This window comes from Lygodium microphyllum, chromosome 15 (genome assembly GCF_053477565.2).
Source record: "Lygodium microphyllum isolate KBCC chromosome 15, Lygodium_microphyllum_v1.1.10, whole genome shotgun sequence".
Classification (NCBI taxonomy): Eukaryota; Viridiplantae; Streptophyta; class Polypodiopsida; order Schizaeales; family Lygodiaceae; genus Lygodium; species Lygodium microphyllum.
The window spans coordinates 144,865,083-144,892,656 of NC_141149.1; the positions used below are offsets into that span (position 1 = coordinate 144,865,083).

The following is a 27,574-nucleotide window of genomic DNA, read 5'->3' on the forward strand; positions in this document are numbered from 1 at the left end:
AGTTGAATTGGATTCTATCACTAAAAATCAAACATGGGATTTAGTGTCTTTGCCTTTTGGGAAGAAACCCATTGGAACAAAATAGCTCTACAAGCTGAAACGAAATGCAGATGGATCCATTGACAAATATAAGGCAAGGCTTATAGCTAAAGGCTATGCACAGAAGAAAGGCACTAACTATGAGGAGACATTTGCTCCTATCTCCCGAATGACGACCATCAGGTCTATGGTTGCTTTGGCTGCCCATTACGGATGGATTGTGCATTGGTTGGATATTAAAACTGCATTTTTACATGGGGAACTTCATGAGGAAGTATATGTACCGCAGCCCATTGGTTTTGCAATTGAGGGATCGGAACACTTGGTTTGCAAGCTAAAAAAAGCTTTATATGGTTTGAAACAAGTTCCTAGACCTTGGTATGCAAAGATAGATGCCTTCTTGCTTAGCCAAGTGTTCATAAACAGCTCATCTAAGTCTACCCTTTACGTATGTAAAGAGGGGGGACCCATGCTGATCATTTGTCTATATGTTGATGATCTCTTGCTTACAGGGACACATGCTGATCAAATTTCAGCATTCAAACAAAATTTGCAGCAAACTTTTGACAAGTTAGACTTGGGGTCTTTGAATTATTAGTTGGGCATTCAGTTCATACACAATCCTAGAGGTATTGGTTTCTCACAGTCAAGATACATTGGTAAACTTCTTGAGAAGTTTGGCTTACAGGATTGCAAGCCAGTCTGTACACCAATGGAACCTAGACTAAAGCTGTCATTACATGATGACACTGATTTGTTTGATATACACACATATGCTCCAGCGGTTGGATGTCTTATTTACCTATGCAACACTATGCCGGACATACAGTTTGCAATTTCAGCCCTAAGCAAATATATGCATCAGCCACGTATGTCACATTGGCAAGCTGTTAAGCGTGTCTTTTGTTACTTCCAGGATATTAGATCTCTTGGATTGCTATATGCCAAGGGGGGACCATTGCAGTTACATGCTTACAATGATTCTGATTGGGCTGGTGATTATGATTCATGTCACTCCACTAGTGACAATTGTTTCTTTCTTGGTTCATCTTGCATCTCCTTGCTTAGCAAGAAACAATCCACTGTTGCCACATCGTCATGTGAAGCTGAATACAACACAGCTTTCACTACCACAGTTGAATGCGTATGGATTAGACATTTGCTAGCTGCTCTGGATGTATCTGTTACGGAGCCTACTCCTTTGTTCACTGACAGTCAGAGTGCCATTGCACTGGCACAGAAACCAGTGTTTCATGCACACACAAAACACATTGAGATACATTATCACTTTGTCAGAGAGAGGCTACATGTAGGTGATATTAGCCTTGTCTATTGTCCTACCACCAGTAATGTGGCAGACATCTTCACTAAAATTTGAAGCATTTAGCAATGCTTTAAATTGTCATGTAAAGCTGAATACAACGCAGCTTTCACTACCAGAGTTGAATGCGTATGGATTAGACATTTGCTAGCTACTCTGGATGTATCTGTTACGAAGCCTACTCCTTTGTTCACTGACAGTCAGAGTGCCATTGCAGTGGCACAGAACCCAATGTTTCATGCACGCACGAAACACATTGAGATACATTATCACTTTGTCAGAGAGAGGCTACATGTAGGTGATATCAGCCTTGTCTATTATCCTATCACCAGTAATGTGGCAAACATCTTCACTTAAATTTGAAGCATTTAGCAATGCTTTAAATTTGATCTCCTTTGGTGGCGAATGATCCTTGTACTCTTGATCACTCTCCACTCCAGGGGGGTTTGTTGGGTATTTCACTTATGCCTCACTTACGTCTATGCTCACATAGGAGTGTCGATGATCAGTAGGACACTGGGGCCACACTTACGGACACTTATCGTATTCGGGTGTGAACACCCCCTATAACCCTAAGATTTAAGGGTTGTACCTTGTACTTTCAGACTACACTCTTTCAGTCTATTGCATTGGGTGTCTTGCTTCTCTCGCACCGTCTACTACATTCTATGCTGAGCTTCGATCCTCTCTCAATCTCACAATTTTGTGGTGGTTTATAATACCAAGATGTAGTGTAAGAGTGGTGCTGCAACAACAATAATTATCTAGTGGCTTACGAGAGTCAAATCCTCAAGGCAGCTTAGTTCAATTATTCCACTCTTAAAAAGAACTCTTGGCCATTGTGCATGCCTTAAAGAAATAGAGAGACTATTTGATCAGGTGAGATTTTCGTATCAAGTTTACTGAGCAAGCTCTATATTATTTTCTCACTCAATCACAACTAGATATGTATCCTCACTAATTGCATTACTGGCAAATTCTTGTCTCAATTCACTTTCAAGATTGAGGCAAGAGAATGGATTAGCAAATGCATTGAGCCATTAGGATGGTAATTACTTCCATGGAGTCAAAATTCTTCTCTCCTATGATGGAGCTCTATCAACCATATCTAGATTTTGGACAAGAGATACGCAAATGCAAGCAGAGTCCTCGTTCAAATTATGTGCTAAAGAATGGGTGGATGTATTTTTGTCACAGGCTTTATCTTGTTGCTGCACGATCTTACATGACCGTTGTACTACAGGAGGCACATGATGCACCTATTATCGAGCATGCCACACAATCCCAAATCTCAAAACCCAATCATCACAAGGTGGTAGGGAAGCTACAACCATTACCTATTCCAAATTTTCCCTAGAACGAGATTTCAAAGGATATTGTTACCAGCCTTTCAACAAGCAAGCGGTTCCAAAATGATGTCATCTCTACAATGGTGGACAGGTTCAACAAGCAATTCATGTTGATTGACACAAATCCAAGATGTGACAGAGATTGCATTGTTTTTCTTCAAAAAGATTTTTTGAGAACATGGCTTGCTAAAGAGGATCATGTTTGATTGTGATTCTAAAGTTCACTAGTGGGTTTCAAAAAGCTTTATTCTATGTCCTTGGCACAAATATAGCATTCTATACTGCTCTTTACCCACAAACTGATAGATAGGCAAAGGAAGAATTCTAATCATACCATGATTGCCATGTTTCGCTACTATTGTCACGATCATCAAGCTGCATGGAAGGAATATCTACCATTGGTCGAGTATGCAATGAATGATATGATCAACACCTCTACCAACAAGCAAACCCGATTTGAGATAGTTTATGTTCACTCCCTTAGCAATACCTTCTACCATGCTTTGGAGCTCTCTACTAAAAACTATGTGGCTTATCACATGATGGTGGATGTGGAGTAGTAAAAACAGGTTCACAAGAATACCCAATGGACGCGGCAACAACAAAAGGAGGCTAACAAACAACAACATGAGTTGATCTTTCAGGAAGGTCAATGGTGCTATCTCAAGATCTAAAAGTAGTATTTCCAATAGTTTCAAGAGTTTTCACCTAAGCTAGCACCTCAAAAGAAAGGGCCTTTTATCACTATTTAGAAGCTCAGTGATGTGATTGATCGATTGGAGCTAAACTCTAAGTGAAGGAGACATTTAATGTTTCATGTAAGTGACCTTATGGAGTATCATGGACCTAATCCTACCACAACCCCAGATGAGGAGGAACAAGAGTGTGTAGATGTCGGCTTCAAGAGTTGCTGGTGCAAGAATGTGTTGCTTCATAGGTACAAGAAGGGTACATGGAGAAAGGACTAAGGAGCTCCAAAATTTTCTCAACTTTCAAGGTTACCCCATGCATGAAGCAATATGGTTGCATGGGTCTTAGTTTGGTGAAGACTTTTAGCTATTGTTTTAGATTACCAAGAAGCTATGAGACTAGGGAAAGCTGCAATTTTAGTGGAGGAGAATACACCTAAGCACCACCCACAATCATTTGCTCATACGTCAGGCAAGCGATGGGACAATCAGAAGGCAAGATGTGTGTGAGAGTCAAGACGCGTGTGCAATCACCAACAAGTTTGTGAGGGCAGCTAATGATGGTGCAAAGTAGTGGGCAGCAGGTCATTTGTTTTCTCTTCGCAAAGGCTGATGTTGATGATGTGACAACATTAAGGCTGAATTACTCATCAATGTGATGAATCAAAAGTGTCAATTGTACATAACGGCTGAATTACTCATCAATGTGATGAATCAAAAGTGTCAGTTGTACATATCTTCCAAGACGATAAGAACAGGCTGATGACCACTTATGAAGGTCAGTTGTACATAACGGCTGACTCATCAATGTGATGAATCAAAAGTGTCAGTTGTACATATCTTCCAAGACGATAAGAACGGGCTGATGACCACTTATGAAGATCATTGCAGCGATCTTCTTCTTCCAAGACGATAAGGACGATAAGAACAGGCTGATGACCACTTATGAAGATCATCGCGCATAACGGCTGAATTACTCATCAATGTGATGAATCAAAAGTGTCAGTTGTACATATCTTCCAAGAAGATAAGAACGGGCTCATCATCATCATCATCATCATCTTCTTCTTCTTCTTCTTCTTCTTCATCAATATGGTTGGCCATATATGGTGGCTTTATATTTAAGGTTCGCCAATGCTAAATCTCAAATGCAGTTCTTCGCTTTGCTTGCTTAGCAGCAACTTTTATCTATTACATGAGCAATCCACTTTTCATGCAACTAAACAGAGTTTCACTAATAATGATCAGCAGAAGCTTAGGAAGTGGCAATCGTGCGCCACATAAAAACCCCTTCAAGATAAAGGTTCTTCATCCAAGCATTCTTCAAGAGTTTTCATACCTCTAGAAGGATGTGCCTTCTTTACTGTGTGTTACATAGGATCGTAAATTGACAGAGAATAAGCAAACAGCTTAATGATGTGGTTCACACTTATTTTACTGATTTAACTGTAGCTCCCAAACCTCCCTGCCCCCCCCCAAAAAAAAAACCCCCCTCTCCCAATGAAGTTGCAGCCTGAACTATCTTTCTCAACATTGCGCATCCTATTGCTTCTATGAATGAGGCAGCTAATTTGGAATTGCAATATGCACAGGATGAACTTGATGCTATGTTATGCAAGCTGAAACATTCTAGATCCCAAGGATGGGATGGGCTAAGAGTTGAATTCTCTGCTCAATATCGGCATCTGCCTAGTCCTATTTTATTGTGGATGATAAATGAGGCTTGGAAAACAGACCATATGCCATGTTCATGGAAGCAAGGTTTGCTGGGAATGACGTCAAAAAAGGAATTTTGTGAGAGATGATTGGATCCGCATCTCATGACACTTACACCTGTTGTCTATAAGCTGGTTTCTAAAATGTTAATCATACATATTGCTCCAAAATTATACAATGGTTTACGCCTGCGCTAATATGGTTTTATGCCTCATACACAGATCATGCATAACATTGTGAATGTTTACGTAGGCATTGAACATACCAAGTATACAGATCAAGAAGTTCTTTTACAATTGGATATTCAAAAGGCATTTGATACCATTAGATGGGACTATTGCTGATGTTATGCGTCACAAGGGATTTGACAACAATTTTGGCAAGTCCTGTATTGCATGTATAAACAAGACTCCGCACAATGTCTGCTTTCCAATGCCTTATCCTCTTCTAGGTTGATCTAATGGACAAGCATGTTCTCTTACTGCATTGTTATATGCACTACTTGAAGCTATTTACTTGGCCCTTGCATGTTCAACTGAGAGTTATGTAATCTCTCATCATGGTATGCATGGTATTTATTGCCTTCAATATTGTGGACCAAAGCTAAACGTGATACTTTCATGTCCATGACAATGGAGCTATTATGGAAAACTGAGACGTAAGAAAGTTGTTGAACTTGTGGCTATGAAAAAGCTGCACTTTCCAAATTGCATGGTGAAGATTGGAGGTTATCAACATCATATCCGCATGTTTGTCTCAAAATAGTGCAATCCAGTATAACGGTTTATATCTAATTTTTCTTCTGATTATGATTTAGAGAAAAGTGAATAGATTTGCTTTTATACTCATGGCCATTTCAAATTATTTGAAAAACTACAATGAGAAAATAGACACAAATCTGATTCACTAAATAGATTGAGCTCCACAAATCTGCATGGCAGGTCTAATATCTTGAACACCAACTACCACACGCTTGCAAGAAAAGCTTCCTTGTGGTTGAATATATTCAGCAAAGACAACCTTGGTTCCAAACTCCCCATGCAGTTTGCACAAATATACAGCCTTTAGGAATTGGATTGTCTCCCATTGGAAGGCCATTTTTTTGTTGCTTTGCAGGCAAACTACATGGGTGCCCTTCTACCCAATCAATCGACTATGAATTGAACAAATATTCTAGTGAAAATACAGGCCCATGCCAAAGCAGCAAGTTGATTCTATGTGTTGTGAAAAAATCCATTAAGCAGGTTATTTAAAACCTGTTTTCACATACAAGAACCAAGGGGAGTTTTTTTCATTGCAAAGACAGAAATTGTTTGTATATAAGATGTGGTGAATGATTGACTTTGTATGATGTCGTTTCTTGCTGCCTCTAACCAAGATGGCTTGAACATGCAATGTAAGCCATTTTGGAGGAGAATCAAAGAACTCATGTGGCATTTTGAACCAGTTCCCCATGCCGCAAAAAAAGGGAAAAACAGCAGGCACAAACATCAGGATCTCATTTATAAAAGCAATGGAAGCCAAAGTTAAAAGGAAGAAGGAATGCTGAAGCCAACTTATTGAATTTGCAATGTTGCCTATTCCATGCATGTTTCATTTAGTGTGCTTCCCCTACCCCACCCCCAAGACATTCATTCAAAAAAGAGACCATTATCTTTGTTGTTTTTCTCCTCATTGCCATACCCTTGCTTCTCTAGCCTTCATGGAACAGCTTTGAAATTCCTGGCTGCAAAGTGCACATGTACAAAGCAAAAGCTGGGTGCACAAAAATATTCGTAGTGAAGAAGCAGAGGCTAAACACATGGTCCAGTATACTCATCTCAAACTAAATCAGTTTCATTTGAAACACTAGCATGCTACTTATGTAACACTTCAATGCTTTACCTTGTTAGAGGAAAGCATCTGATGCAACAAAATAACAATTGTCTCAACCTCCGGCCATGAATTGCTCAAACAACTTGAGTCCATTAAGCAAGCCAAAAGGATCGCCAGAGCATTATATTTGCACTGCATTCATATGATAAACAACCAGAGTGAGAAAACTCGTCAGAAAGAAAAACAGCTACTCTTCCAAACCTGTGTTGCTGGGACTCTAAATGACCTCTAATGCGAAGGAGCAGAGGTTTTCACTTAAGAGCTTAGAATATATGAGCCATGGTCTCCCAAACTCTCTAATGTAGCCACAATATGATACTAGCTGTCACGGATCACTGGAAACACGTAAATAATTCAAAAGGTCACATGTAACATCCACACTATAATTCACCAATATGACACCAAACTGATTCATGTCAACGAATAAAAACCTTGAAATCTATCTCTTGAACATATTCTTCTCTAAGGAACTGTTAGTATCATATGCTAGGACAAGATGTTTGATCGTCATGTTAGCTTTCTTCTCAAATATGAAAATGTTTATTATTTCCTCAAGAGTAAATTCCTTTGGCTTGCTGTCATTAGCTAAGATCCAATGTATTACTACTTGACACTAACACAAATAGAACAAGGCTTTCCATGTAATCAATGAGAGCTTTTTGCAAACCGTTTTATACAGACTGACAAGGGTTCAGAAAAGTAGGCACAATGAGCTCTCACCATTGTCATCTCCCAATAGATCCTCATTCCCCACATATCAAGTGGGTTGCAGTGTTTCCAGGCTTAAGATCTTGTTAGTAGAAGTGTTGCAACCAAAGGGGCAGTAGATTACATGTGCAACTAAAGCAAGTTGTTGAGAAAACGCTCAGATTGAACAGGTTCCAAGGGCTCTCTAACCATAAAACTAATTCTGCAGACATTCATACATTAATGCTCACCATTGCTATCCAACTTCAATGTATCTTTAAGACTCTGCATAAAGAAAGGATATCCTTATCGAGACTCCAACGAGGGTGATTTGGCATGAACCTTTGAATCCTCCTAAGCAGTCCCCTTTTTCAGCCGTTGGCAACAGACAGCTAATGTACCTCTGGCATTTTCTAATCAGGTTTTGGCACAGGATCTGAGCCCAGGAAAGCGACCCTTTCATTAGGCAAATGACCTACAGAGCTCTGGCAGTACGCTCATGGCATAGCCAGCAAGAGGTGATCTTCTTGAACTCTGCTTTAGATCTGGCCACCATACAGAAATACAGAAACATTGCCCAAAGGATTGCACCTCAGCTTAGGAGATCTGGCCAAAATCCGTCAAAATGGTATTTGGTAAAATGACAGTAAGTTTGACAGAACTGACTACAACTGGCGACTTTGTTCTGAATATTTCTCATAAACAACAGGCAGCCCTTGAGATGCAAGCCATCTTTTAGCATTCTTGTATGGCATGTCTGGAACAGGAGAGCAAACAACTGATTAAGGAGCAGATAACTCCAGCAAAGATTATCTCGGCCATTTGTCTTGACATCATCTCTCCCTTTTAAAGGCCATTTGGGGAAGCTCCAAGGTATGACAGGATGAGGAAGAAGCAAGAGGCTTCCCTAGCCATATGACCTTGCTTTCTTCAGACAAAGAGATTAATTGGGACGACCAAATAGATGTGCGCAACTTCTGTACAAGGTAGATAACCTGCAGAGCTACTAACCTCAACACCAAGTTTTCTCCATTTATCAAATTTTCCCATGTACAATTCTACAAGAATTATTCATTTCTTTACAATTTAACTGACAACAGCATTCTTTCCTTGGGGCAAAAAATGCTTAAGCACTAAAAATCTGACTTGGCTTGACCCTTACGGAAAGAAAGCTACTAGCAGAAAGGTCAAATCTGTAGATATTTGTCTCTGTTTTTTGTAGTTGCTTTTGTAGCAATATGTTTTGATTCCACACGTTAAACAAAAAATGATATATTCAACCAAGTGCCTCGAATCATCTCAAATAGCTATTTACTAGGCCCTGCATTTCCAAAAACTTGCACAAAGTTACACTGTATCTATGAGCGCTGCTTTATCAGGGTATTAATTCTATATATGGACAAGACGTATAGACCATGGAATAAGTAATTTAATATAGACAAGTAGTTTCTGTTTTGCATACTTTTGCGAAACAATAAATAATGGCATGAATTATTTCCTCTTTAAACTCCTTGACCAGAACAATCACATGGATCATTTTCTCTTTGAATTCCTAGACCACCACAACAACTTTTCAATGTTGGCACAATGTGGAAAATGAAAACTTGGGATAATGCCACATTGAGGAGACTGTTGAGTGTATTTCAATTATTTTAAAGAACATTACCTTCCAGCGAGCTATAACAGTTTGTTTATCCATGACCTTAACAATGTGTCCATTGGTGCCTGCAGGTATGATCAGACCTGAAGCACCTGGAACTTCCAAAGGTAAGGTTGTTACTATCGACTGTCCATCTTCAATAGGTGAACCAGTCATGCAGAGTAGGTATGGTGATGCAACATCACTCATTTTATACAGGAAGCCAAACCTGCACAAACGATACATCCACCTTTAACACCTCATCCTTCAATAAAGAATTCAAGAGGGCACATGCAAAACCTCAAGAAGATGTCAAAACAGTAACAGGAGACAGTCCAGCTGCTGCAAATCCACAGTTTTGATTGCCAAATTATTTCAGGGCGCATTTACATGGACATATTACAGTCCATCATCTTGTACTGGAAATCTAAAAAGCACACCCAGAGGTGAAATGTTTACACCACTACAGCTGTCTACAATCAACTATGCTAATAACAAAGCCATATCACATCCTGCTATTATCAGCACAGCACTTGTTAGGATTTTCCTTCATGATAACTGCGTTCAATCAAAAGCCATTTGTGCACAACGAATTTAGAAAGTTCTGATGCACAAAGATTCTTTCCTTTGGCTGCATTTTGCACATCTCGGTTGCAACATGCATGTCTTGTATTATGCCAGGGAACTTACAGGAGATTTGGGTTTTGTAGGTGTATGCTCAAGAAAATTTAGTTTACCCCCCACCACAGTTGTCTTCATACGTAGTACGAACTGATCTGTATGGTACAGTATGGTACATATCCGACAATTTAGTACGAAAAAATAGAAACTTTTTCGCCACTCTCCTTCAAGCCTACAACTTTCTTTTTTTCTTTCTCAATTCTTTTTTTTTCTTCTTTCTTTTTTATTTCTCTCGCCCAAGTCTCTCTCTCTCTCTCTCTCTCTCTCAACTATAGTTGCACTAGTACCACATACGAAAGGTTTCATACTATACCATACTTAAGGTACCGTACCTTACGTATTAGTACCATAAGGTACCAACTTAATGGATACATCTTTTCCTATTCGAACTGCACTTTGGGATGAGGTAAATGCTCCTTATATTAATATGATTCTCCCATGAGATTAGGTTATTTGACATTCAAACAATTTCTCTCAACCTTCTCTCTCTCAAGCCCACACTTCTCTTATTTATATGATCATTAATGTATGATGTATCCACTCCCATCTATGTAGTTGTAAGTTGTAGGTAGTAGTAGCACATGTTGCGCATACAGCATTAGGTTTCGGCAGTTTACCCTCAAGTATTCATTTTATATACTCTAATAGCATTGCTATTTAGACTTGAAATATCTATTCTATTATCTTTAGTCCAAAATAATCAAGTCAAGTTTTATTCATACTAATATCGTACCGTACCTTATAAAATCTTAAGGTACCATTTAGTACCGTATTTTATCGTACCCTACCTTTCGTACCTGACAACTATGCCCCACACTGGGTTTGATAATTGAAGAGCAAGCACCTGAATACAGCACAACCAAATTTGGAGGGCACCTCATAGGTCTTGGTAGCTTAGAAAGCAGAAGAACTAGTCGTTGTTGGAAGTTTGAGCAAGATATTCAATTATGAGGTGAGAAACAGCACCCTGACTTTAAGTCCCATGCTAGAGTTGTGCAATGTTTATGAATGCCCTTAATACTGATCACTCGTATAAATTCCAGATGCGAGCAGCCAGGCAGCAATTTGATGTTGAAATAGGGCTGCGGATCAGCATTTGACCAAAGGAGGGCAGTGCACCACCTAGGCAGCTGAAAATGCAGCTGTCCGCAGCTGTATTAATGATGAGGCAGTCTGGACAGCAACATGCACAGTGTCAAAAACAGCACCAACAGGAGAAACAGCAGTTGTGGATGCAGCAAAATGCTGTATTTTGGTTGTCTGATCCATTACAGCAGCATTTGTCGAGGATGTGGCAGCAGCGTGAATAGCTACTACTATCGTGGGAGTCATCATGCAGCAACAATGGGCTGCTAGAGCCAGAATTTTGCTGCAGGATAGGAATGTGCAGCAGCACAGAACATTGCGAGCCAGCAAAGGAATTAAAGACTAATGAGACTGGCAATGGGTGACTGGAGCCAAACTGGCTGGAAGAAAGATCACAGGGGGACAAGGAATGGCCTGACCCTTGCTCCCTTTTTATTGAACTTCTGGGACCTTTGTCTAATTGACCCTTGTGGGAATTTTTTTCATGGAATTAAGCATGAATTCCTTTTGGGGTTATATGAGAGCCAAACAACATTAAGGCCTTGTTTTAGGTACTTTATCACTCTAATTCCATAGTTTCCTTGCCTCTCATGCCTCCAGCTGCTAATGAAGATGACTTTGAGCCCTGGAGGCAGAATCCAAGATGAAAGCATATTGGGTGACCCAATTGTGCCAACATCCCCAAAATCTCAGAAAATGAGATAATATTTTCATATGTGGCTGTGCCGCAGTAGGATATTCTGCCTTGCTGAAGAACCAATCTGATGGACAGAGGGACAGACCCACCACAGCCCTCCAAATGTCAAACAGCATAGACTAGATCTTCCTGGGCAATGGGCAGGAAATGAATCTATGATAGAAAGATTCCACACAGGTATGTTGAGAGTGTAAGCATGTGAATCCTCCTTATCCTGGAGGGGATAAGGGTAGCTGAATGTGAATGGTCCATAGAGAAAGGGGACACCCTAACCCTAGCCATTTGGGGCTATATAAACAACCCATGGATCTACATCAACTAATGAGTGAGAGTGACCCAAGTTGTACTTTCATAAGCAACTTAATAAGCAAGACTTGTTCTTGTCCTTTTGAGCTCTTCTCTCCCTCTTGTGCACATCTCAATGTTGCTTCACTCTGAATTTGCACATGGTATCAGAGTCATCTCTGATCTCCTCAACTTCCTTTAGCATCATCCATCACTAAGTGCACATGAGCCTTCATCTTCTTCATGTTATCCCTTGATCTCCTTAGCCATAGCTTGACCTCTTGACCTTGGTGGACTTGGTGCAAGCAAAGGAGGCAATATTTTGGTACACTGTCTTCTGGAAGATTGTTCCCCGTCCCTAGACACACCTAGTCATCAGCTCAAACACCAACATTGGTTACGCAGAACTGCAGCATCGCAGAGATTCCAAAACAAGGGGACATTTGAAGGCAACGACTTTCGACCTGTGACGCATGCTGATAAGGACACAATGTGGGCGGCTACCACGGGGCATCGTTAGCCCCCCTAGTGGGCTATCTTCGTATGAAAGGGCTCCCTAACTATGTACCTTGTGGCAGCCATAGCCACAAGCTTGAAAGCTTGACACTCTTGCTTTTTTCTCTTTATTATTATCATTAATAGTGATTTTAATCACTGAAGCACTTCATCCAGAGTGCATTCCATGTCTAGAGACCCTCGGCTAAGCTTCATTGATGAGGTCGAGTACATTGAGGCCGACTATTCCAGTTATGGTCAAGCATTACACTAAGCTTTCAACTAGTGTTTGTTAACACTAATACTAAAGTGTTTTGTCATATTTCTAATTGCTGATATTCTATGGTTTGATTCTCTAAATCAGCAAGCTTAAATCAGTAAACCACTTCCTATCAAGCCTCTTCCATTTTTTATGATATTTGTGTGTCCACTTATAAGCACACAAATACTTGCTCGCCTTGTCTAAAACATCTTGTATTAAACTTGCCGGCATTGAGCTATTACTAGCCTATTGTAAAGAATTAGACACTACTACTTGCACTTAGCAAGGAGTAAGACCTTTCTATGGCCTTAGCCTATGCTGACATTCGTCCACAAACCTGAAAATTTGATTGAAATGACTTCCATCCATGGCAAGTGCTTATCAAATACAATATGAAGAAAAGAGGTTACTCGCCTCTCATCACGGGGACCAGACCTGTTAATCTTTCCAACCCAAATGATGTGGAAGACGATCAATGAGCTAAGGCTATTATCATGCTCCACCTTGATGAATCTTTAATACACCATATAGATCAGCACTCTACTATCAAGGCCAAATGGGATGAGTTGGAAAAACACTATGGTGCCCATAGAAAAAATTCACAAACTTTTCCTCAAATTGAAATTTTCAGCCTAGAATATAATGAAGGGGAGGATCTAGGAAAATTTATCTCCCATATGAAGGCGCTTATGGCCCAACAAGCTTCCATACAAGTACCAATAGCAAAACCTAATGCTATTGCTATCCTCCTTTTGAAGACCGTCAAAAAGATTTTTCCTACTCTTATAACAACATTAACAAGCATACCAAATCCCAGCTTGGAAGGTACCATCCAATCATGCCTAGATGAAGAGAAGAGGAACCATAAGGAGGGCACTTCAACATCTACTTCCCCTGAGCAAGTGTTAGTTTATACAGTTTCAACAAAGTATTCTTTCTCTAATAAAAAAGGGCATATTGTAAGTAATTGCTAGAAGAAGTACCCATAAAAATTGAAATACAATAAATGCAAAAAGGCTAGGCATATTACCAGCGTCCCAGTGTTCCAAAACCACCAAAGGAATTGGAGGCTAACTTTGCCTCCCAATCAATTGAAGATCGACTCTTTTGAGTCTTGTAACCTCTCTACCTATAACCATCTTTGTAGCCTAATTTATAAAGACATCTCATTGTGTATTAAGGAGGGGCATCCTATCATGCTTTGTAATCCAATGCCATCGGGCATTGAGGGGGGCTATTGAGAGCATAAGCATGTAAATCCTCCTTATGTTGGAGGGGATAAGGGTAGCTGAGTGTGAATGATCTTGAGGGAAAGAGAAAACCCTAACCCTAGCCATCTGGGGCTATATAAACAGCCCATGGGTCTACATCAACTGATGAGTGAGAGTGACCTAACTTGTACTTTCATAAGTAACTTAATAAGCAAGACTTGTTTTTGTACTTTTGAGCTCTTCTCTCCCTCTTATGCACATCTCAATGTTGCTTCACTCTTGTGCACATCAGTTAATGTAGACCCATGGGCTGTTTATATAGCCCCAAATGGCTAGGGTTAGGGTTTTCCCTTCCCCTCAGGACCATTCATACTAAGCTATGCTTATTCCCTCCAATATAAGGAGAATTCACATGCTTACAATTTACACATGGTAGTACAAAAGAAGTACTTACCATTTGAAATACAATGCTTGAAGAGGGCGAAGGCGAGGAGCACACCACCAATCAACATTCTCCAAAGAAAGAACTTCCATTTGAACAAGGTCTTATTAAGCCACCCTTTCAATGCGGTTGATTTTCACCATCCCCTACTTTTTTGTAAGCCCCAAACAACATTGGTGGCCACCAACCAAGAGCAATCTCCGATCGAGAGATGATAGATCTAATTGACAGAAGCAACTTTGTTTCTTCCAAAAAAGCATCCTCCTTAACTCTTGTAACTTTTTGCATTTGAGCTCCAAATTCTCTCTCTTAATGAAGTACATTCAATATTTCCAAATTGGCTATAGGCATAGCTTGAGTTGCTTTTGCCTCGGAGTCCAAATTTTGGGTTTCTAGATCATCATGATTCTAGATCTTGATTGATTCTAGCTCCTAGGGCAGGGTTGAATGGGGAGTGTAGAACCTAGTACTACTAATTGATCTATAGCACATCCATGATAAATGGTTCCAAGTGGGTGTTAGCTATCAAGAATGCAGCTTCCTCATTATCATCCAGGTCATCCACTATGCTGATGATTTTTACAACTACTCGTTTGTAGGCTACTAATGGAGGTGGAATCTTCTTTAAATAGATTTGGATTTTGTTGTGACCTCAATTATCTAGGTGCAACCGACCCACAAGTCTCCAATCTTGTCAGGTATGATCCAAATCAAGAGTACGGAAGGGGTGGCAATCCTATAAATGCATGGAGATCATGGTCCACATATTACAATATCCACAAGGGATCCGGAAAACCTATTTGGCTATGCAAAAAGACATGAACAGGCTATGAGCTGATAGGGTTGCATCTGCAATAGAAATTAAGCCATAACACGCTATTCCATTGAACTTGGAATGGTCTTCCTATTTCCCTCCCCATGAGATCAAGCAAGACATAGCCAATAATTCCATCTGCAAAGAATTAGCATGCAATCTATCCACAAGTGGATGCCAAGTCACCTTCTAAAGCATTGTCTTCCTTGAGAATATCAAATGGGTCAATAAAACAAAAGATGAAATCAAGAGTGGGGAGTCATTATTGAGTATGTGCCACCATGAACCCTAAATTTTAGTATTACCACGCACAACTCCTCGATCTTCCACACAAATGCAAGCAACAAAGACCGAGGGCTGATGACAAGCACACATGGCTTGAAATAGTGACCAATGGAGAGTAATCATGTGAGTCTCAACCTCCAAGCCAACACCTCCACCCATGTTCTTTGGAGTACAAACATGGCCAAGAAATACCAATATGCACTGAATCTTTTTTCCATAGCACGAAATGGGTATGCTTGGTAGGGTCGTGCAAGCTACTCCTAGGCCAAGGTAAAAGAGGCAAATAATAAGCATGGGCAGCATAATAGCCTATGCAACTTTTGACCAGTGGGGTGGGCAGCCTGTTTCTGATTATTGCCGGCATTTTGCACTTCATCCCCATCTGGTCGGCCAGCATTAAATGCTGCCAACTGCAGCTGGTCAGTCAGTTTTGTCTGGTTCTAGCTATTTATAGCCCTCCCCCACTTTTGGCTGATTATTCTGTTTTCTGCAGGTGGACAGCACACTTCGTCTGCAACCTCTCCTCCGTCTCAGTGTTGTCATTGGCATCATTGTTTAGGCTATACATGCACAGCCAAAGGGTAGCCCAAATGTCAAGCATTATGACCACATGGGATCAGTGGCAATTTGGTGGCTTTAATTTGAAGGCCCGATACATGGCCAAACAAATCCCAAACGTCCAATGCTTTACAGGGGTTGTCCCTGCCAGCTTTCAATACCATAAATGTGTCACCAGCCAGTGCTTGCCCAATCAAATGTTGATTGAAAGGAAGGGACAAACCAGCAGTCTCAACAAGATAGGCCAACATAATGAGAATCAGATGGGTGGCAAGGGCAAAATACAAAGGGCTGAGAGGACAGCCTTATTGGCCTGACGTTGCCAAAGTAAATGGCTGAGTAAATTCAGCATGACATGCGAACAGGCATTGCTACTCAATTAGGACATACGTGGCCCAAAACCCATGGTTTGCATAAGTTTCACCAAAAAAGACCATTCCAAGTAATCAAAGGCCTACTCCAAATCTAATTGGACAAGAACCAATTAGTTGGAGTGTTGTGCATAATTGATGCCCACCCACACATTTAGAATATTATGCAAAATCTTCCTGCTCTTAATGAACCCATAATGATGGGGATGCACAACGGACAGGAGGTGCTCATGAAGACGATTAGCTAGGACCTTTGAAAAGGTCTTGTACATAGTACCCATCAAGGAAATCAGCCGCCACCAATGTTTGAGTATTGAAGGGGAAACAGTTACGTCTCTTTAACCCCACTGATAGACATTAGGTTACACTTAGAACATTAGGTTCAGGGTTTATGCATGATGTAGTGTACAATCGCAGTTTGCTAAATTTACTCAGCATCCTAGCATTTATTATTCCCCACCCTTTCAATGGAGCTTTCTTTTGACCCATTTGGCGACCTTGCAACATTTACCTTCATACAGAGAAAAACAATGACTAACTGAAATGGTTTTATAAAGAATTGTATCCACAGGATCGTTGGATGTTGCTTTCAACACCAATAAAACCAAAATATGTTCAAGCTTGAATAATTGAGAACAGAACTGCCACTCTTATCCATCTCACTTAACCACAGAGCCTCAGAAAATGCACTCCTTAACAATCAAACATACTACATGAAATCGTTTTATAAAGAATTGTATCCACAAGATCGTTGGATGTTGTTTTCAATGCCAAAAAAACAAAAATATGTTCAAGCTTAAATAATCGAGGACAACAGAACTGCCACTCTTATCCATCTCACTTAACCACAGAGCCTCAGAAAATGCTCTCCTTAACAATCAAAACATACTACATGAAATCGTTTTATAAAGAATTGTATCCACAAGATCGTTGGATGTTGCTTTCAACGCCAAAAAAAAACAAAAATATGTTCAAGTTTAAATAATCGAGGACAACAGAACTGCTACTCTTATCCATCTCACTTAACCACAGAGCCTCAAAAAATGCACTCCTTAACAATCAAAAACAAACTGTACAGCACAAATGTATCAAGTGTGACTATATACCAGGAACTAAACCAATATTTGACCTCCAACACAACCAATCTTGTAAGTAGCCAGCAGAAACTCAACAAGAAAACAGTTTGGACACTTAGTGAGCTGAAAATAACCAGAAAGGGAGACTGACACGCATTCTGCTGGCCAGGTGCCTTTTGCTAGACCCGCAAGAAGTCGAAGAAAAGGTCGCAGACGATATGGGAAATATTCTCGTAAAGCAAACAGCAGGTTTCGCACAGGACTATCAAGAGCATTATCTCGGTCCCAAAACTCAACACAAAGAATCTCCTGCAAATTCAGATCCCATTACTGGTATATTAGAAAAATGAGAACATATGAAAAAATGACTGAATTTGAATTCCTCCAAAGGCATGGTGATCTGATGCAATACAGACCTGCTCTGAGTAGATTGCATAGAAAATATCAACTAGAGTGTCCAATAATGTAGAATCGGTCTGCTGCAACAAGTCCAACAAAAAGGCACATGCCAAAAAACAAAATAAATAGTCATGAACACTGCAAACACCTATATTTATATCTAAGACTAGTTCTTGATTAAGTTGATAACTTACATGATTAACAATATCAAAGGCAGTTATAAAACATGTTAACAGGCTTTTAACCACCCCTCTGTAGCCATCAATCTGCATCAGTCAAGAAAGCATGAACATAGACATCAGGTTGCTCCCTTTATTGGGTCACATTTGTTAAGAAAGTACCAAATCACATCAGCAACAAGAAACCTACACTAGATTCTTGCATGCCTTTGTGATGCAGCATGTCAAGCAGGTATTGAAACGCCCCTGCTTCATACGCTCGTTGGATGTGGGTAGTATATTCGATTTCCTGCAGTGCAGTAACTCAGTAAATTGAGAGGGGTAATTTGCCAAGCACTGAGATTTATGAAAAAGAAACATTGTATCTAAACACATGGAATTACATCCCACGTGATTGTTTTGGTACACCAGCACCACATATTTTCAGAGGTAACATACCAGGACCTTCGTTTGATTATCAAGCACAGGGAGAGATGACACTAGGGAGCAAAAGGTACCCCAACCCAGTAACAGTGGGGCAGCTTCTGGTACATCAAAGGCCTTGAAGTTAGCAAACAAGCCATCCATCTGCTGTAACTCTTCCATAGAAAATGGGTGGTTATCATGGCTGCAGAAGTTCATCCAAGAATGAGTCAGCCCAGAGCATTTAGCAACTACAGACTCCAATTACGAAAGTTTGAATCACCTGAATGACACTTCATTAAAAACCAGAAGGAGAAGCTTGTCAAAGTCCAACGTCTCAAAAAGGATTAGAAGAGCCTGATGCTTAACATGCTTGGCTAAACCTAATGCTTCTGCTGTTAGAGAGAGTCTCTCCAGGCTTTTTCCGTTAAAGATTTGATCCTGCACAGCAGCATCTACTTGTCAGAAAGGCCAAAATTGTGACTTTCACAACCAGAGAGTTTCAAATACAAGGTGTACCATTTACAAGGTAAAACTCACAAAGACCTCAGACACATCAAATTCCATCACTCTTTGGCAATGGCATGATAGAAAAAACATACATCACATATTTAAGAGCAAGAGACAAACTAACCCACTATCCATAGGTATGGTAATTATGACCAGCATTATGACGTGATGTTATTGCAGCTGAAGTGACAACTGGACAGACAGTTGACCATCAAAAGGCTACCAGACAGGCAGACTGCAACGTGGCAATCAGACTGTCAAGAACAAACCTTGTCAGACAAGGGTAAAAAAGTAAACCAGTTGCATTTCCTAAAGGTGTGGCCTATAAAATGTTGCCAGACCTCATGTTTTCTTCGGATTGCATCAAAAATTTGCACTCCTGAGTTGGACTGTCAGATTTCGTAGTGTGCCTCCCCTCTACTATTTTGCCTGTGCGGATCATTCCTGCAATGTATTCTGAGAGGAGCCCAGATACATTTCAGCCACCGCATGCTCAAGCAAGAGTGAAAGCGTGGGCAGGCAGAACAGTTATTTTCTTCTACAATCGCATCACCTCTCACCAAGTTGTATTAGAATGTTGCTTCTGTAAGAGAACTATTGTTCCCCTGCTGTTGGTCCCCACAACTCCTAGGGTATGGTATGCATATTTGTCTCTTAGAAATGGGCATTGGTAATGACCATTGACCACCAAGGCATCATGCACTTGGGATGGGTTAAAGTCATGCTAGCCTATGGATCAAGGTTAAATGGCTTTCTTCCACATGCTTTGGGAGATACTCTAACAAGCAGAAGACAGAGAAAAAGTCAGACAGAAAACATTTGAAGGAGGTTTGGCACAAGATCTAGAACACTTTCATACCAATTTTCTGTGTAAAGCTCGAGCTTTAGGAGGTGCAGGACTGGTATAGTTCATTCCACTTATTCTCTTCCTCCTTGCGGAGCATTTGTATGGTGCTTTTGTGTAGGAATGCCTGAAAAGTGTTCACTAGGAAAAAAAGGCAGGCCTATTTGCCGCTATGTAAAAGTGTAAATATTGGATTAAATTTATCAAGCGTATTATTTGAAATTTATATATGAGACAATATCTTTAGTTATTTACTTTTTGTTGTTTGAGGACTCACCTATAGAAGCCTGATCAGAAAAATGATGAACACTAACCATATTTAATCACTCTTTGGAGTCAGCAGTCAATTTAGACAACACACAGTGTTTCTCTTCAGTGTTTGGAGATTTTTAGCACCAAAAGTGATAATTCCACTGTCTGTAGAGGCTCAAATACTACAGATAGGACTTGTAGGCTTCAGCTAAACAATCTAACCAAGAGCTTTAGATTTGTTTTCTGATAAATAGATGACAGTCACTTGGGCAAAAATAGCATGGCACATGACCTAAATCTAAGTTCGAGTTAGGAATAATGAGGACCTTCCAATCCATTTAAGTCACTAGACACAGTGTGACACTACTGGTATGGGGTAATGTCATGCCAACCTCTGGATGGAGGTTATATGGCTTTCCTCCACATGCCTTAGGAGAGACTCAAACAAGCAGAGGACAGAGACAACATTATCCAGAAGACACTTGGAGGAGGTCTGGCACAAGATCAAGAACACTTTTATACATAGAATGGTGGCCTTGATCAATTACAACCTATAGAATAGTACTGCACACAGATGAGTAGGACCACTTCTTTTTCTTAAGGATTGTTCTAAACGTGACCATGCCCTAGAGGCTCAAATACTACAGATGGAACTTGACTTCTGCTCAACAATCTAGCATAGAGCTTTAGAACAGTTTTCTTATGGATAGATGACAATTACTTGGGCTAGAATAGCATGGAGCATGACCTAAATCTAAGCTTGAGTTAGTAATAACAAGAGCCTTCCAAGACACTAAAGTTACTAGACACAGTATGAAACTACTAGTCACTCCAGGACTCCACGGCAACAAAGTGACCAACAGAAGACTTGAAGGTGGGGAAATGATAGTAAAGGTTGCAGGCAACATGCAAGTAAGAGATCAGACAACAGACTACCTTCCAATGAAGCTGATCTTATGTGATGTACCAGTTACAGTCTCTGCTTTTAAGATCTCTAACACTGATTAGACAAGCAAGCAGGGAACAGACCTTTCAAAAGAGCTGATCTCATATAACTGTTGGAGACCTCTCTTACTCTCTCCAAATTGTGAACTCAATGGTAAATTTGAAAGGACATGCTGCAAACAAACATGTACAGAACAGTACCTGGAACATGAAAAAAAGTTCATTCCACCGATTGAAACTGCATGGACAGAGTGGTTCATAATAGATGAGGAACAAGATATCCATAACAAGATTGACTTCTGTGATGATTTCCTCTGCCCATAAATGTGAGATATCCAAATCCTGCAGTCAATTTCTAAAGTTAGTAAGAATATCATCGGTCCATCCACTCATGGCAATTATAACAATTGTTGAAGTCCAATAATATTTGTTTCAACACCATACAATATCATTAACATAGATCATAGAAGTGGAAAGACGCCTCAATTCTGACATGCAAGAATCAAAGTGACACTCACATGAATCAAATTACTGAACATATAAAGTTGGATTGCCTCTTTGTTGACATAGTGAAGGGACCCTATAATGCACTATGCACCATTGTTAATCACGTGACTTCCCAAACATATCAATTAACTTGTGCACATGGTGTGCACTTGGTGCATTTCAATGGCTTATGCAGATATGATTGTTTGGGAGGTAAAACGTATAACCTACATCAGCAGTCACATGGCACTTCATCACTAGAATAAATACTAGTACAAAATCCCAACATTTGCAAAAAAATAAGGCATATAGGTCACCAACACCTTTGCAACCTGCTCACAAGAGATGTCTAATCAGAGGCTAATAGGATACTTTGTTCAGCAACCTATAATGCCAAACCATAGTGGTATCCATAAGTGGAAGAAGATGCCAAAATTCCAGATTGTAAGGACTCATGCTTCATGCTTATGCACTCTCAATCACTCTGTAATCTCTCCTATCTGCCTCTAACAGTATCAATGTTACGGCCATATATATTTTGAGAAGAGAATCCTTTAAAATGTATCTTTGACTCTATGTTTGTAGACAGTAACCCTGACCACAATAGTCCTTAATGGCAAGGACAGGATAAGGGAGTATTTGGCATGGTGGACAATGAAACCAGCTTCCTTTTTACAAAAGGGTGGTGGAACCAACTGATTTATAGTAATTCACATCAAGCAATAAATTCATTAAATATATGCAAAAACCAAAATTGAACACTTTACCAATCTGGGCTAGATTGCCCTCAAGAAAATTGAGACAAACCAACACCTTGCTGGCCCCAAAACATTGGTGCCTCTTGCGGTATTTCTTTTCACATTAATTCCAAAACACTTGTTATGCAACTAAGAATTGACAAATCCATCCAACAACATTTGGAATAATAACAATCCATCCTTTGTAATGAGCAACCACCAAGTTCAATTTGCCCTTTGATCCAATGTGCATCTGCACGCAAATTGGATCGAGAACATTTTGTGTGCATGTCTCCAATGGCCAACCACATCAGGCCCCAAATTGCCCCTAGATTACAAGCACATGTGAGCACAAATTGAGTCAAAAACACTTGCATGCAGGTCCTAAATGACCAGCAACATCAAGCCCCAAACTGCCCCTATATTCTTGCATGCAAATCAGCCAACCTCTACATCCAAAATCTTAGCTATTCCGATGTCCACAAGCTGAATTTACATCAGCAACCAACTTAAATCACTGAGGCACACATGCATGTATTCCAATCCTGCCATGTAGATCCTATTCCTCACTGGTTACAAAATCAAATCAGCAAATCAGCAACCACAACACAATCAAATTCAAATTAGAGGCTCAAATTTCCAATTTCCTTCATCAAATGACACATGCATGAACTTTTGGTCTATCACAAATGACCAGCAGCCTGAATTCCCAAATTGCCCCTTGATTACAAACACATTCAGGCACAAATTTGGTCTTGTACACTTGCATGCAAGTCATCTTGGCTGTGAATGAGCAATACTTCTCAGATCTGCTATAATTTCTCAGATTTCCAACAACTCCCCTAGTTGCATGACTGAGATTTGGTGGCACACTTCTTGAGACAGCTGATAGACCCTAAGTTTTGCAGAAATTCAAAATTGGACCAACAAATTAGAGCTGAGAAATATCAGATTTACTGATGGAGAAGAGATGAGCTGAAAATTAGAGAAATATCTCTTTCTTTCTCACAACAAAAACGCTCGCATAGCAGTTGACTTGCTGTTCCAGCCCTAGAAAGTGTCATATATCAAGTCTCTTTGATGTTCCTAATAGCTCAATTGCTCTTTCTCAGCCCACCCCTCAATTCTCCGCCATCAAATATGCCCCAAACTGCCCAAAATGGGAGAAAAACAACCCAACATGGAAGATACACTTGCATGCAACCTGAAATTGTCCCAAACATGACACTTGGCAAATTTCCATTTTCACTAGGGCTTCCACATGCAAAAACGAGTTGCCTAGCCCTTTGGCCCTACCCTCAATTTTCAAAGCATTAAATGGTGCCTAACCTCAATTTTAAAGCCTGACCTCTTTGAACTTGAAAGTGTTGAACCTTTTCACAAACCTTAGTCTAGGACATTAAAACATTTAATCTCTAACCCCCATGACATGAAAAGTCATTTCTATGGTGGTTAAAATAGTGTTGGGTTTTCGCTTGTGAATTCATCCCTTATGGCTTTGTTATTCGTTACGATTCATGTATATTGATCGTCACTAGTTTAATTGATTGAAATTTTAGACATGGAGGGGGCATGAGCATGGTTAAGCATTAGGTGCACATGTTCACTGCTACACAATCAAGGGCAATTGCAAGGATTCAAAAACAAGGTTTATCACAAGGACATGAATTTTTAACTTTTTCTTTTTTTGATAATTAAGTTATAACACTTAAGTTGTGTACATGTGAGATTAAGTTAAATATGCCTTAAGTTGACAGGTAATCCTAGCTTGGGTAGTGGAAAACATTAGTAGAAGTAGTTGTGGATAGCTGCCAGTGGAGTGTCTAGGATGGATATTAGTCAATGTGTCAAGTAAGTATAAACAATGCCATATAGCAATGATGTACCACATCATACTCAAGCAAAGCATACATAAGCTACAAATCACATGTATCTCATGCAAATGTACTTCTCTTACATAACTTGCAAATGTACATTGAATACCATCCATATGTCCCGTACATGCCTTGCAAATATACATTAAAACCAACCTTCTCCTTGGATAGGGTGGTAAATAACCTGATTAAGCACTACTTATACCAATTAACAAATTCACAAGATTAAAATGCACACCTTATCATATAATCTTGGACATTGAACACCCTATTGGCCCCAAAACTGGTGCCTCTTTTTTTGGTATTTATTTAACTTAATAGAAGAAGTAGTTGATGCGCAATGGGATTCTCCCAATCCCTTTCCGTATTCCAACTTTCCTTGCTGTCCCAAATGACCAGCAAGTCTTCAATCTAATTTGCCCAATCAATTGGACTTCACCCACTCTGATGGAGATGTGGAAAATGCCCCACATTCATTGATTTGCTGATCCCTCCACTTGAATTTGACTAAAAACAACTTCAACCCAAGTGAATCCAAGTCTTGGAGCTTCGCATTTCTGACACGCTTTTCGAGGCTGTTGTTAAACCCTAATTTCTGTTGTAGATTAGGGTTTACAACAGAGAAATCTGAAATTTCTTAATCTCTAGTGATCTCAATGTTGTAATATTTGGAGCAAGGCTGTAGAAAGGATAGGAGATGAGAGAGAATGCTGAGGGGAGAGAAAATTCAGACTTTCTTCGCAAAGAATTGAAGAAAATCTGCCATTTACTCCTCTTGCACTGTCTCAACAGATCGTAGATGCAAATAACTAAAAAAAATCAATCATTTACTGTTGCTGCCCTATCTCAACAGCCTGTAGATATTATCACCTACTGTTGATTCGTCTTCTCCTACCTCTCACTACCTCACAAGGTCCTCCAATGGTTTCAAATCAAACCAGTAGCATCTCCTTCCCCTACCTTGCAAGCTGAATACACTAAAATGCCTCTCTCCAGTCTCTAAAGACGTTTTTCAGTCTAACATGGGCATTTTTGACAAGTGGCAGCCTTCCCAAATGGTTTTTCCAACATTATCCTAATCAGATATTAATTTTCGGTCTTTAAATACTGAAAATTAATCTAATAATTATTCTTGTGCCCTGCAAAATAATCTAACTGGTCAATAATTAAATTGGCTAGACAACTTCCATTTCCGAGTGTCTCTGTGCCATCTTTGACCATCAGATTGGCGTTAAGTACTATTAAACGCCACTTCTCAAGTGTCATCAACGACACTTATGGCCAAATGAATGACCTAGCCCAACAACTGGCACCAGCTACCACCAAGTACCTATGAAACATAACTTCTAGCAACTTTTGCCTTTGACATCCTGTGATTTTCTGGAGTTCCGAGCTCGTAAATATACTCTAACCCCAGTTACGCCTCATACGTGCAACATTCACTTAACCATGTGATTAAAAATTAATCCACATATTAAGTGGGATTTCAAAAATACATGTCCTCATGACAGCCCTCCCCCTTAAAATCCTTGCAATAGTCCTCAATTGCACTGCCAGATGCATCAAAAGAAAAATAGTGAACTAGTATTTCCACAATGCATTTTTGCTTAACCATTCCATATGCCCAACACATGCTGAAAATTACCAACCAAATCATAACATAACATAAGACTCACAAAGAATCTCAAAAAACATTGCCAAATTATCATGTAACATGTGAAACCAACCTTCCTCCTTGGATAAGGTGGTAAATAACCTGATTAAGCACTATTTACAGCAATTAGCAAATTCACAAAAATGAAATGTACACTTTACCATATAATCTTGGACATTGCACAACTTGTTGGCCACAATACTGGCGCCCCTTTTTTTAGTATTTATTTAACTTAATTGAAGAAGAAGTTGATATACAATCCAACATCCATTGATGTCCAAAATGACCGGCAAATCTTCAATCTAATTTGTCCCTTGATTTGGGTAGTCAATTGGCCTTCACATGCTTTGATGGAGATGGAAAATATCCCAAATTCATTGATTTGTTGATCCCTCCACTTGAATTTTACTAAAAACAACTTCAACCCTATTGAATCCAAGTCTTGGAGCTTCTAGTTTCTAGCACGCTTCCTAAGGTTGCTGCTAAACCCTACTTTCTACTGTAGATTAGGGTTTATAAGAGAGAAATCTGAAATTTCTCAGCCTCTGGTGATCTCAATGTTGTAATCTTCCGAGAAAGGCTATAGAAAGGTTGGGAGATGAGAGAAAATGATGAGGAGAGAGAAAATTCAGACTTTCTTAGCAAAGAACTGAAGAAAATCTGTCATTTACTGCTACTGCCCTATCTCAACAGCTTGTAGATGCAAAGAACTGAAGATCGGTTGCTATTGATTCGTCTTCTCCCACCCCTCACTGCCTCAGAAGGTCCTCCAATGGCTCCAAATCAAGCCAACAGTATCTCTTCCTCCTCTCTTGTAGGCTGAATACACTAAAATGCCTCTCTCCAGCCTCTAAAGACGTTTTTCAATCTTGCATGGGCATTTTTGTTAAGTGCATCCAGCCTTCCCAAATGGCTTTTTCAGCATTACCCATAATTAAATATTAATTTTCAATCTCTAAATACTAAAAAATTTAATCTAATAATTGTTTCCGTGCTCTGAAAAATAATCTAGCTGGCCAATAATTAAATTGACTAGGCAACTTCCATTCCCGAGTGTCTCTGCGCCAGCTTTGACCATTACATTGGCAGTAAGTACCATTCAACGCCACTTCTCTAGTGTCAGCAACTAACACTTATAGCCCAATGAATGACCTAGGCCAACAACTAGTACCAAATACCACCAAGTACCTGTGCGGCATAACTTATAGCAGCTTTTGCCTTTGAAGTCCCGTGATCTCCTTGGTCCGGCCTCATAAATTTACTCTAACCCTAGTTACACCTCACATGTGTAACATTCACTTAACCATCTGATTAAAAATTAATCCACATGTTAAGTGAGGTTTCAAAAATACACGTCCTCATGACAACCCTCCCCCTTAAAATCCTTGCAATCGTCCTCAATTGCACTGCCAGATGCATCAAAAGTAAAATAGTGGGTTGGAATTTTCACAAGAGGCATCATAGTTAACACAACGTTGCACAATATTGCTCAACCATTCCATATGCCCAATACATGCTGAAAATTACCAGTCAATCATAACATAACACAAGACTCACAAAGAATCTCAAAAAACATTGCCAAATTATCAAGTGATGTGTCTATTTGTCATGAGCTCAACTCATCTAGCAAAACCAAACCACAACATAGCATAACCAAGCATAAACCATGGCTCAAACATCAATAGCAACATAACATGTGCTGTTGTCCATGGAA

General features: G+C 39.8%; 1 protein-coding gene across 4 annotated transcripts in view; it reads right to left on the minus strand.

Annotated features, from left to right (window-relative positions):
* Positions 1-27,574, minus strand: part of LOC148025178 (nucleoporin (DUF3414)) — a 210,872-nt gene that overhangs the window by 140,954 nt on the left and 42,344 nt on the right. For 3 of the 4 annotated variants that reach the window (XM_087694951.1, XM_087694949.1, XM_087694952.1), the window contains exons 6-14: positions 21,311-21,451; positions 18,842-18,999; positions 18,595-18,763; positions 18,347-18,445; positions 18,172-18,243; positions 17,995-18,057; positions 17,730-17,887; positions 9,343-9,544; positions 6,999-7,121 (exon numbers count right to left, since the gene is read on the minus strand). In XM_087694951.1, the coding sequence (XP_087551077.1) occupies positions 6,999-7,121; positions 9,343-9,544; positions 17,730-17,887; positions 17,995-18,057; positions 18,172-18,243; positions 18,347-18,445; positions 18,595-18,763; positions 18,842-18,999; positions 21,311-21,451 (1,185 nt within the window). The remainder of the gene's footprint in view (positions 1-6,998; positions 7,122-9,342; positions 9,545-17,729; positions 17,888-17,994; positions 18,058-18,171; positions 18,244-18,346; positions 18,446-18,594; positions 18,764-18,841; positions 19,000-21,310; positions 21,452-27,574) is intronic. The other variant, XM_087694950.1, reaches the window with a different exon arrangement.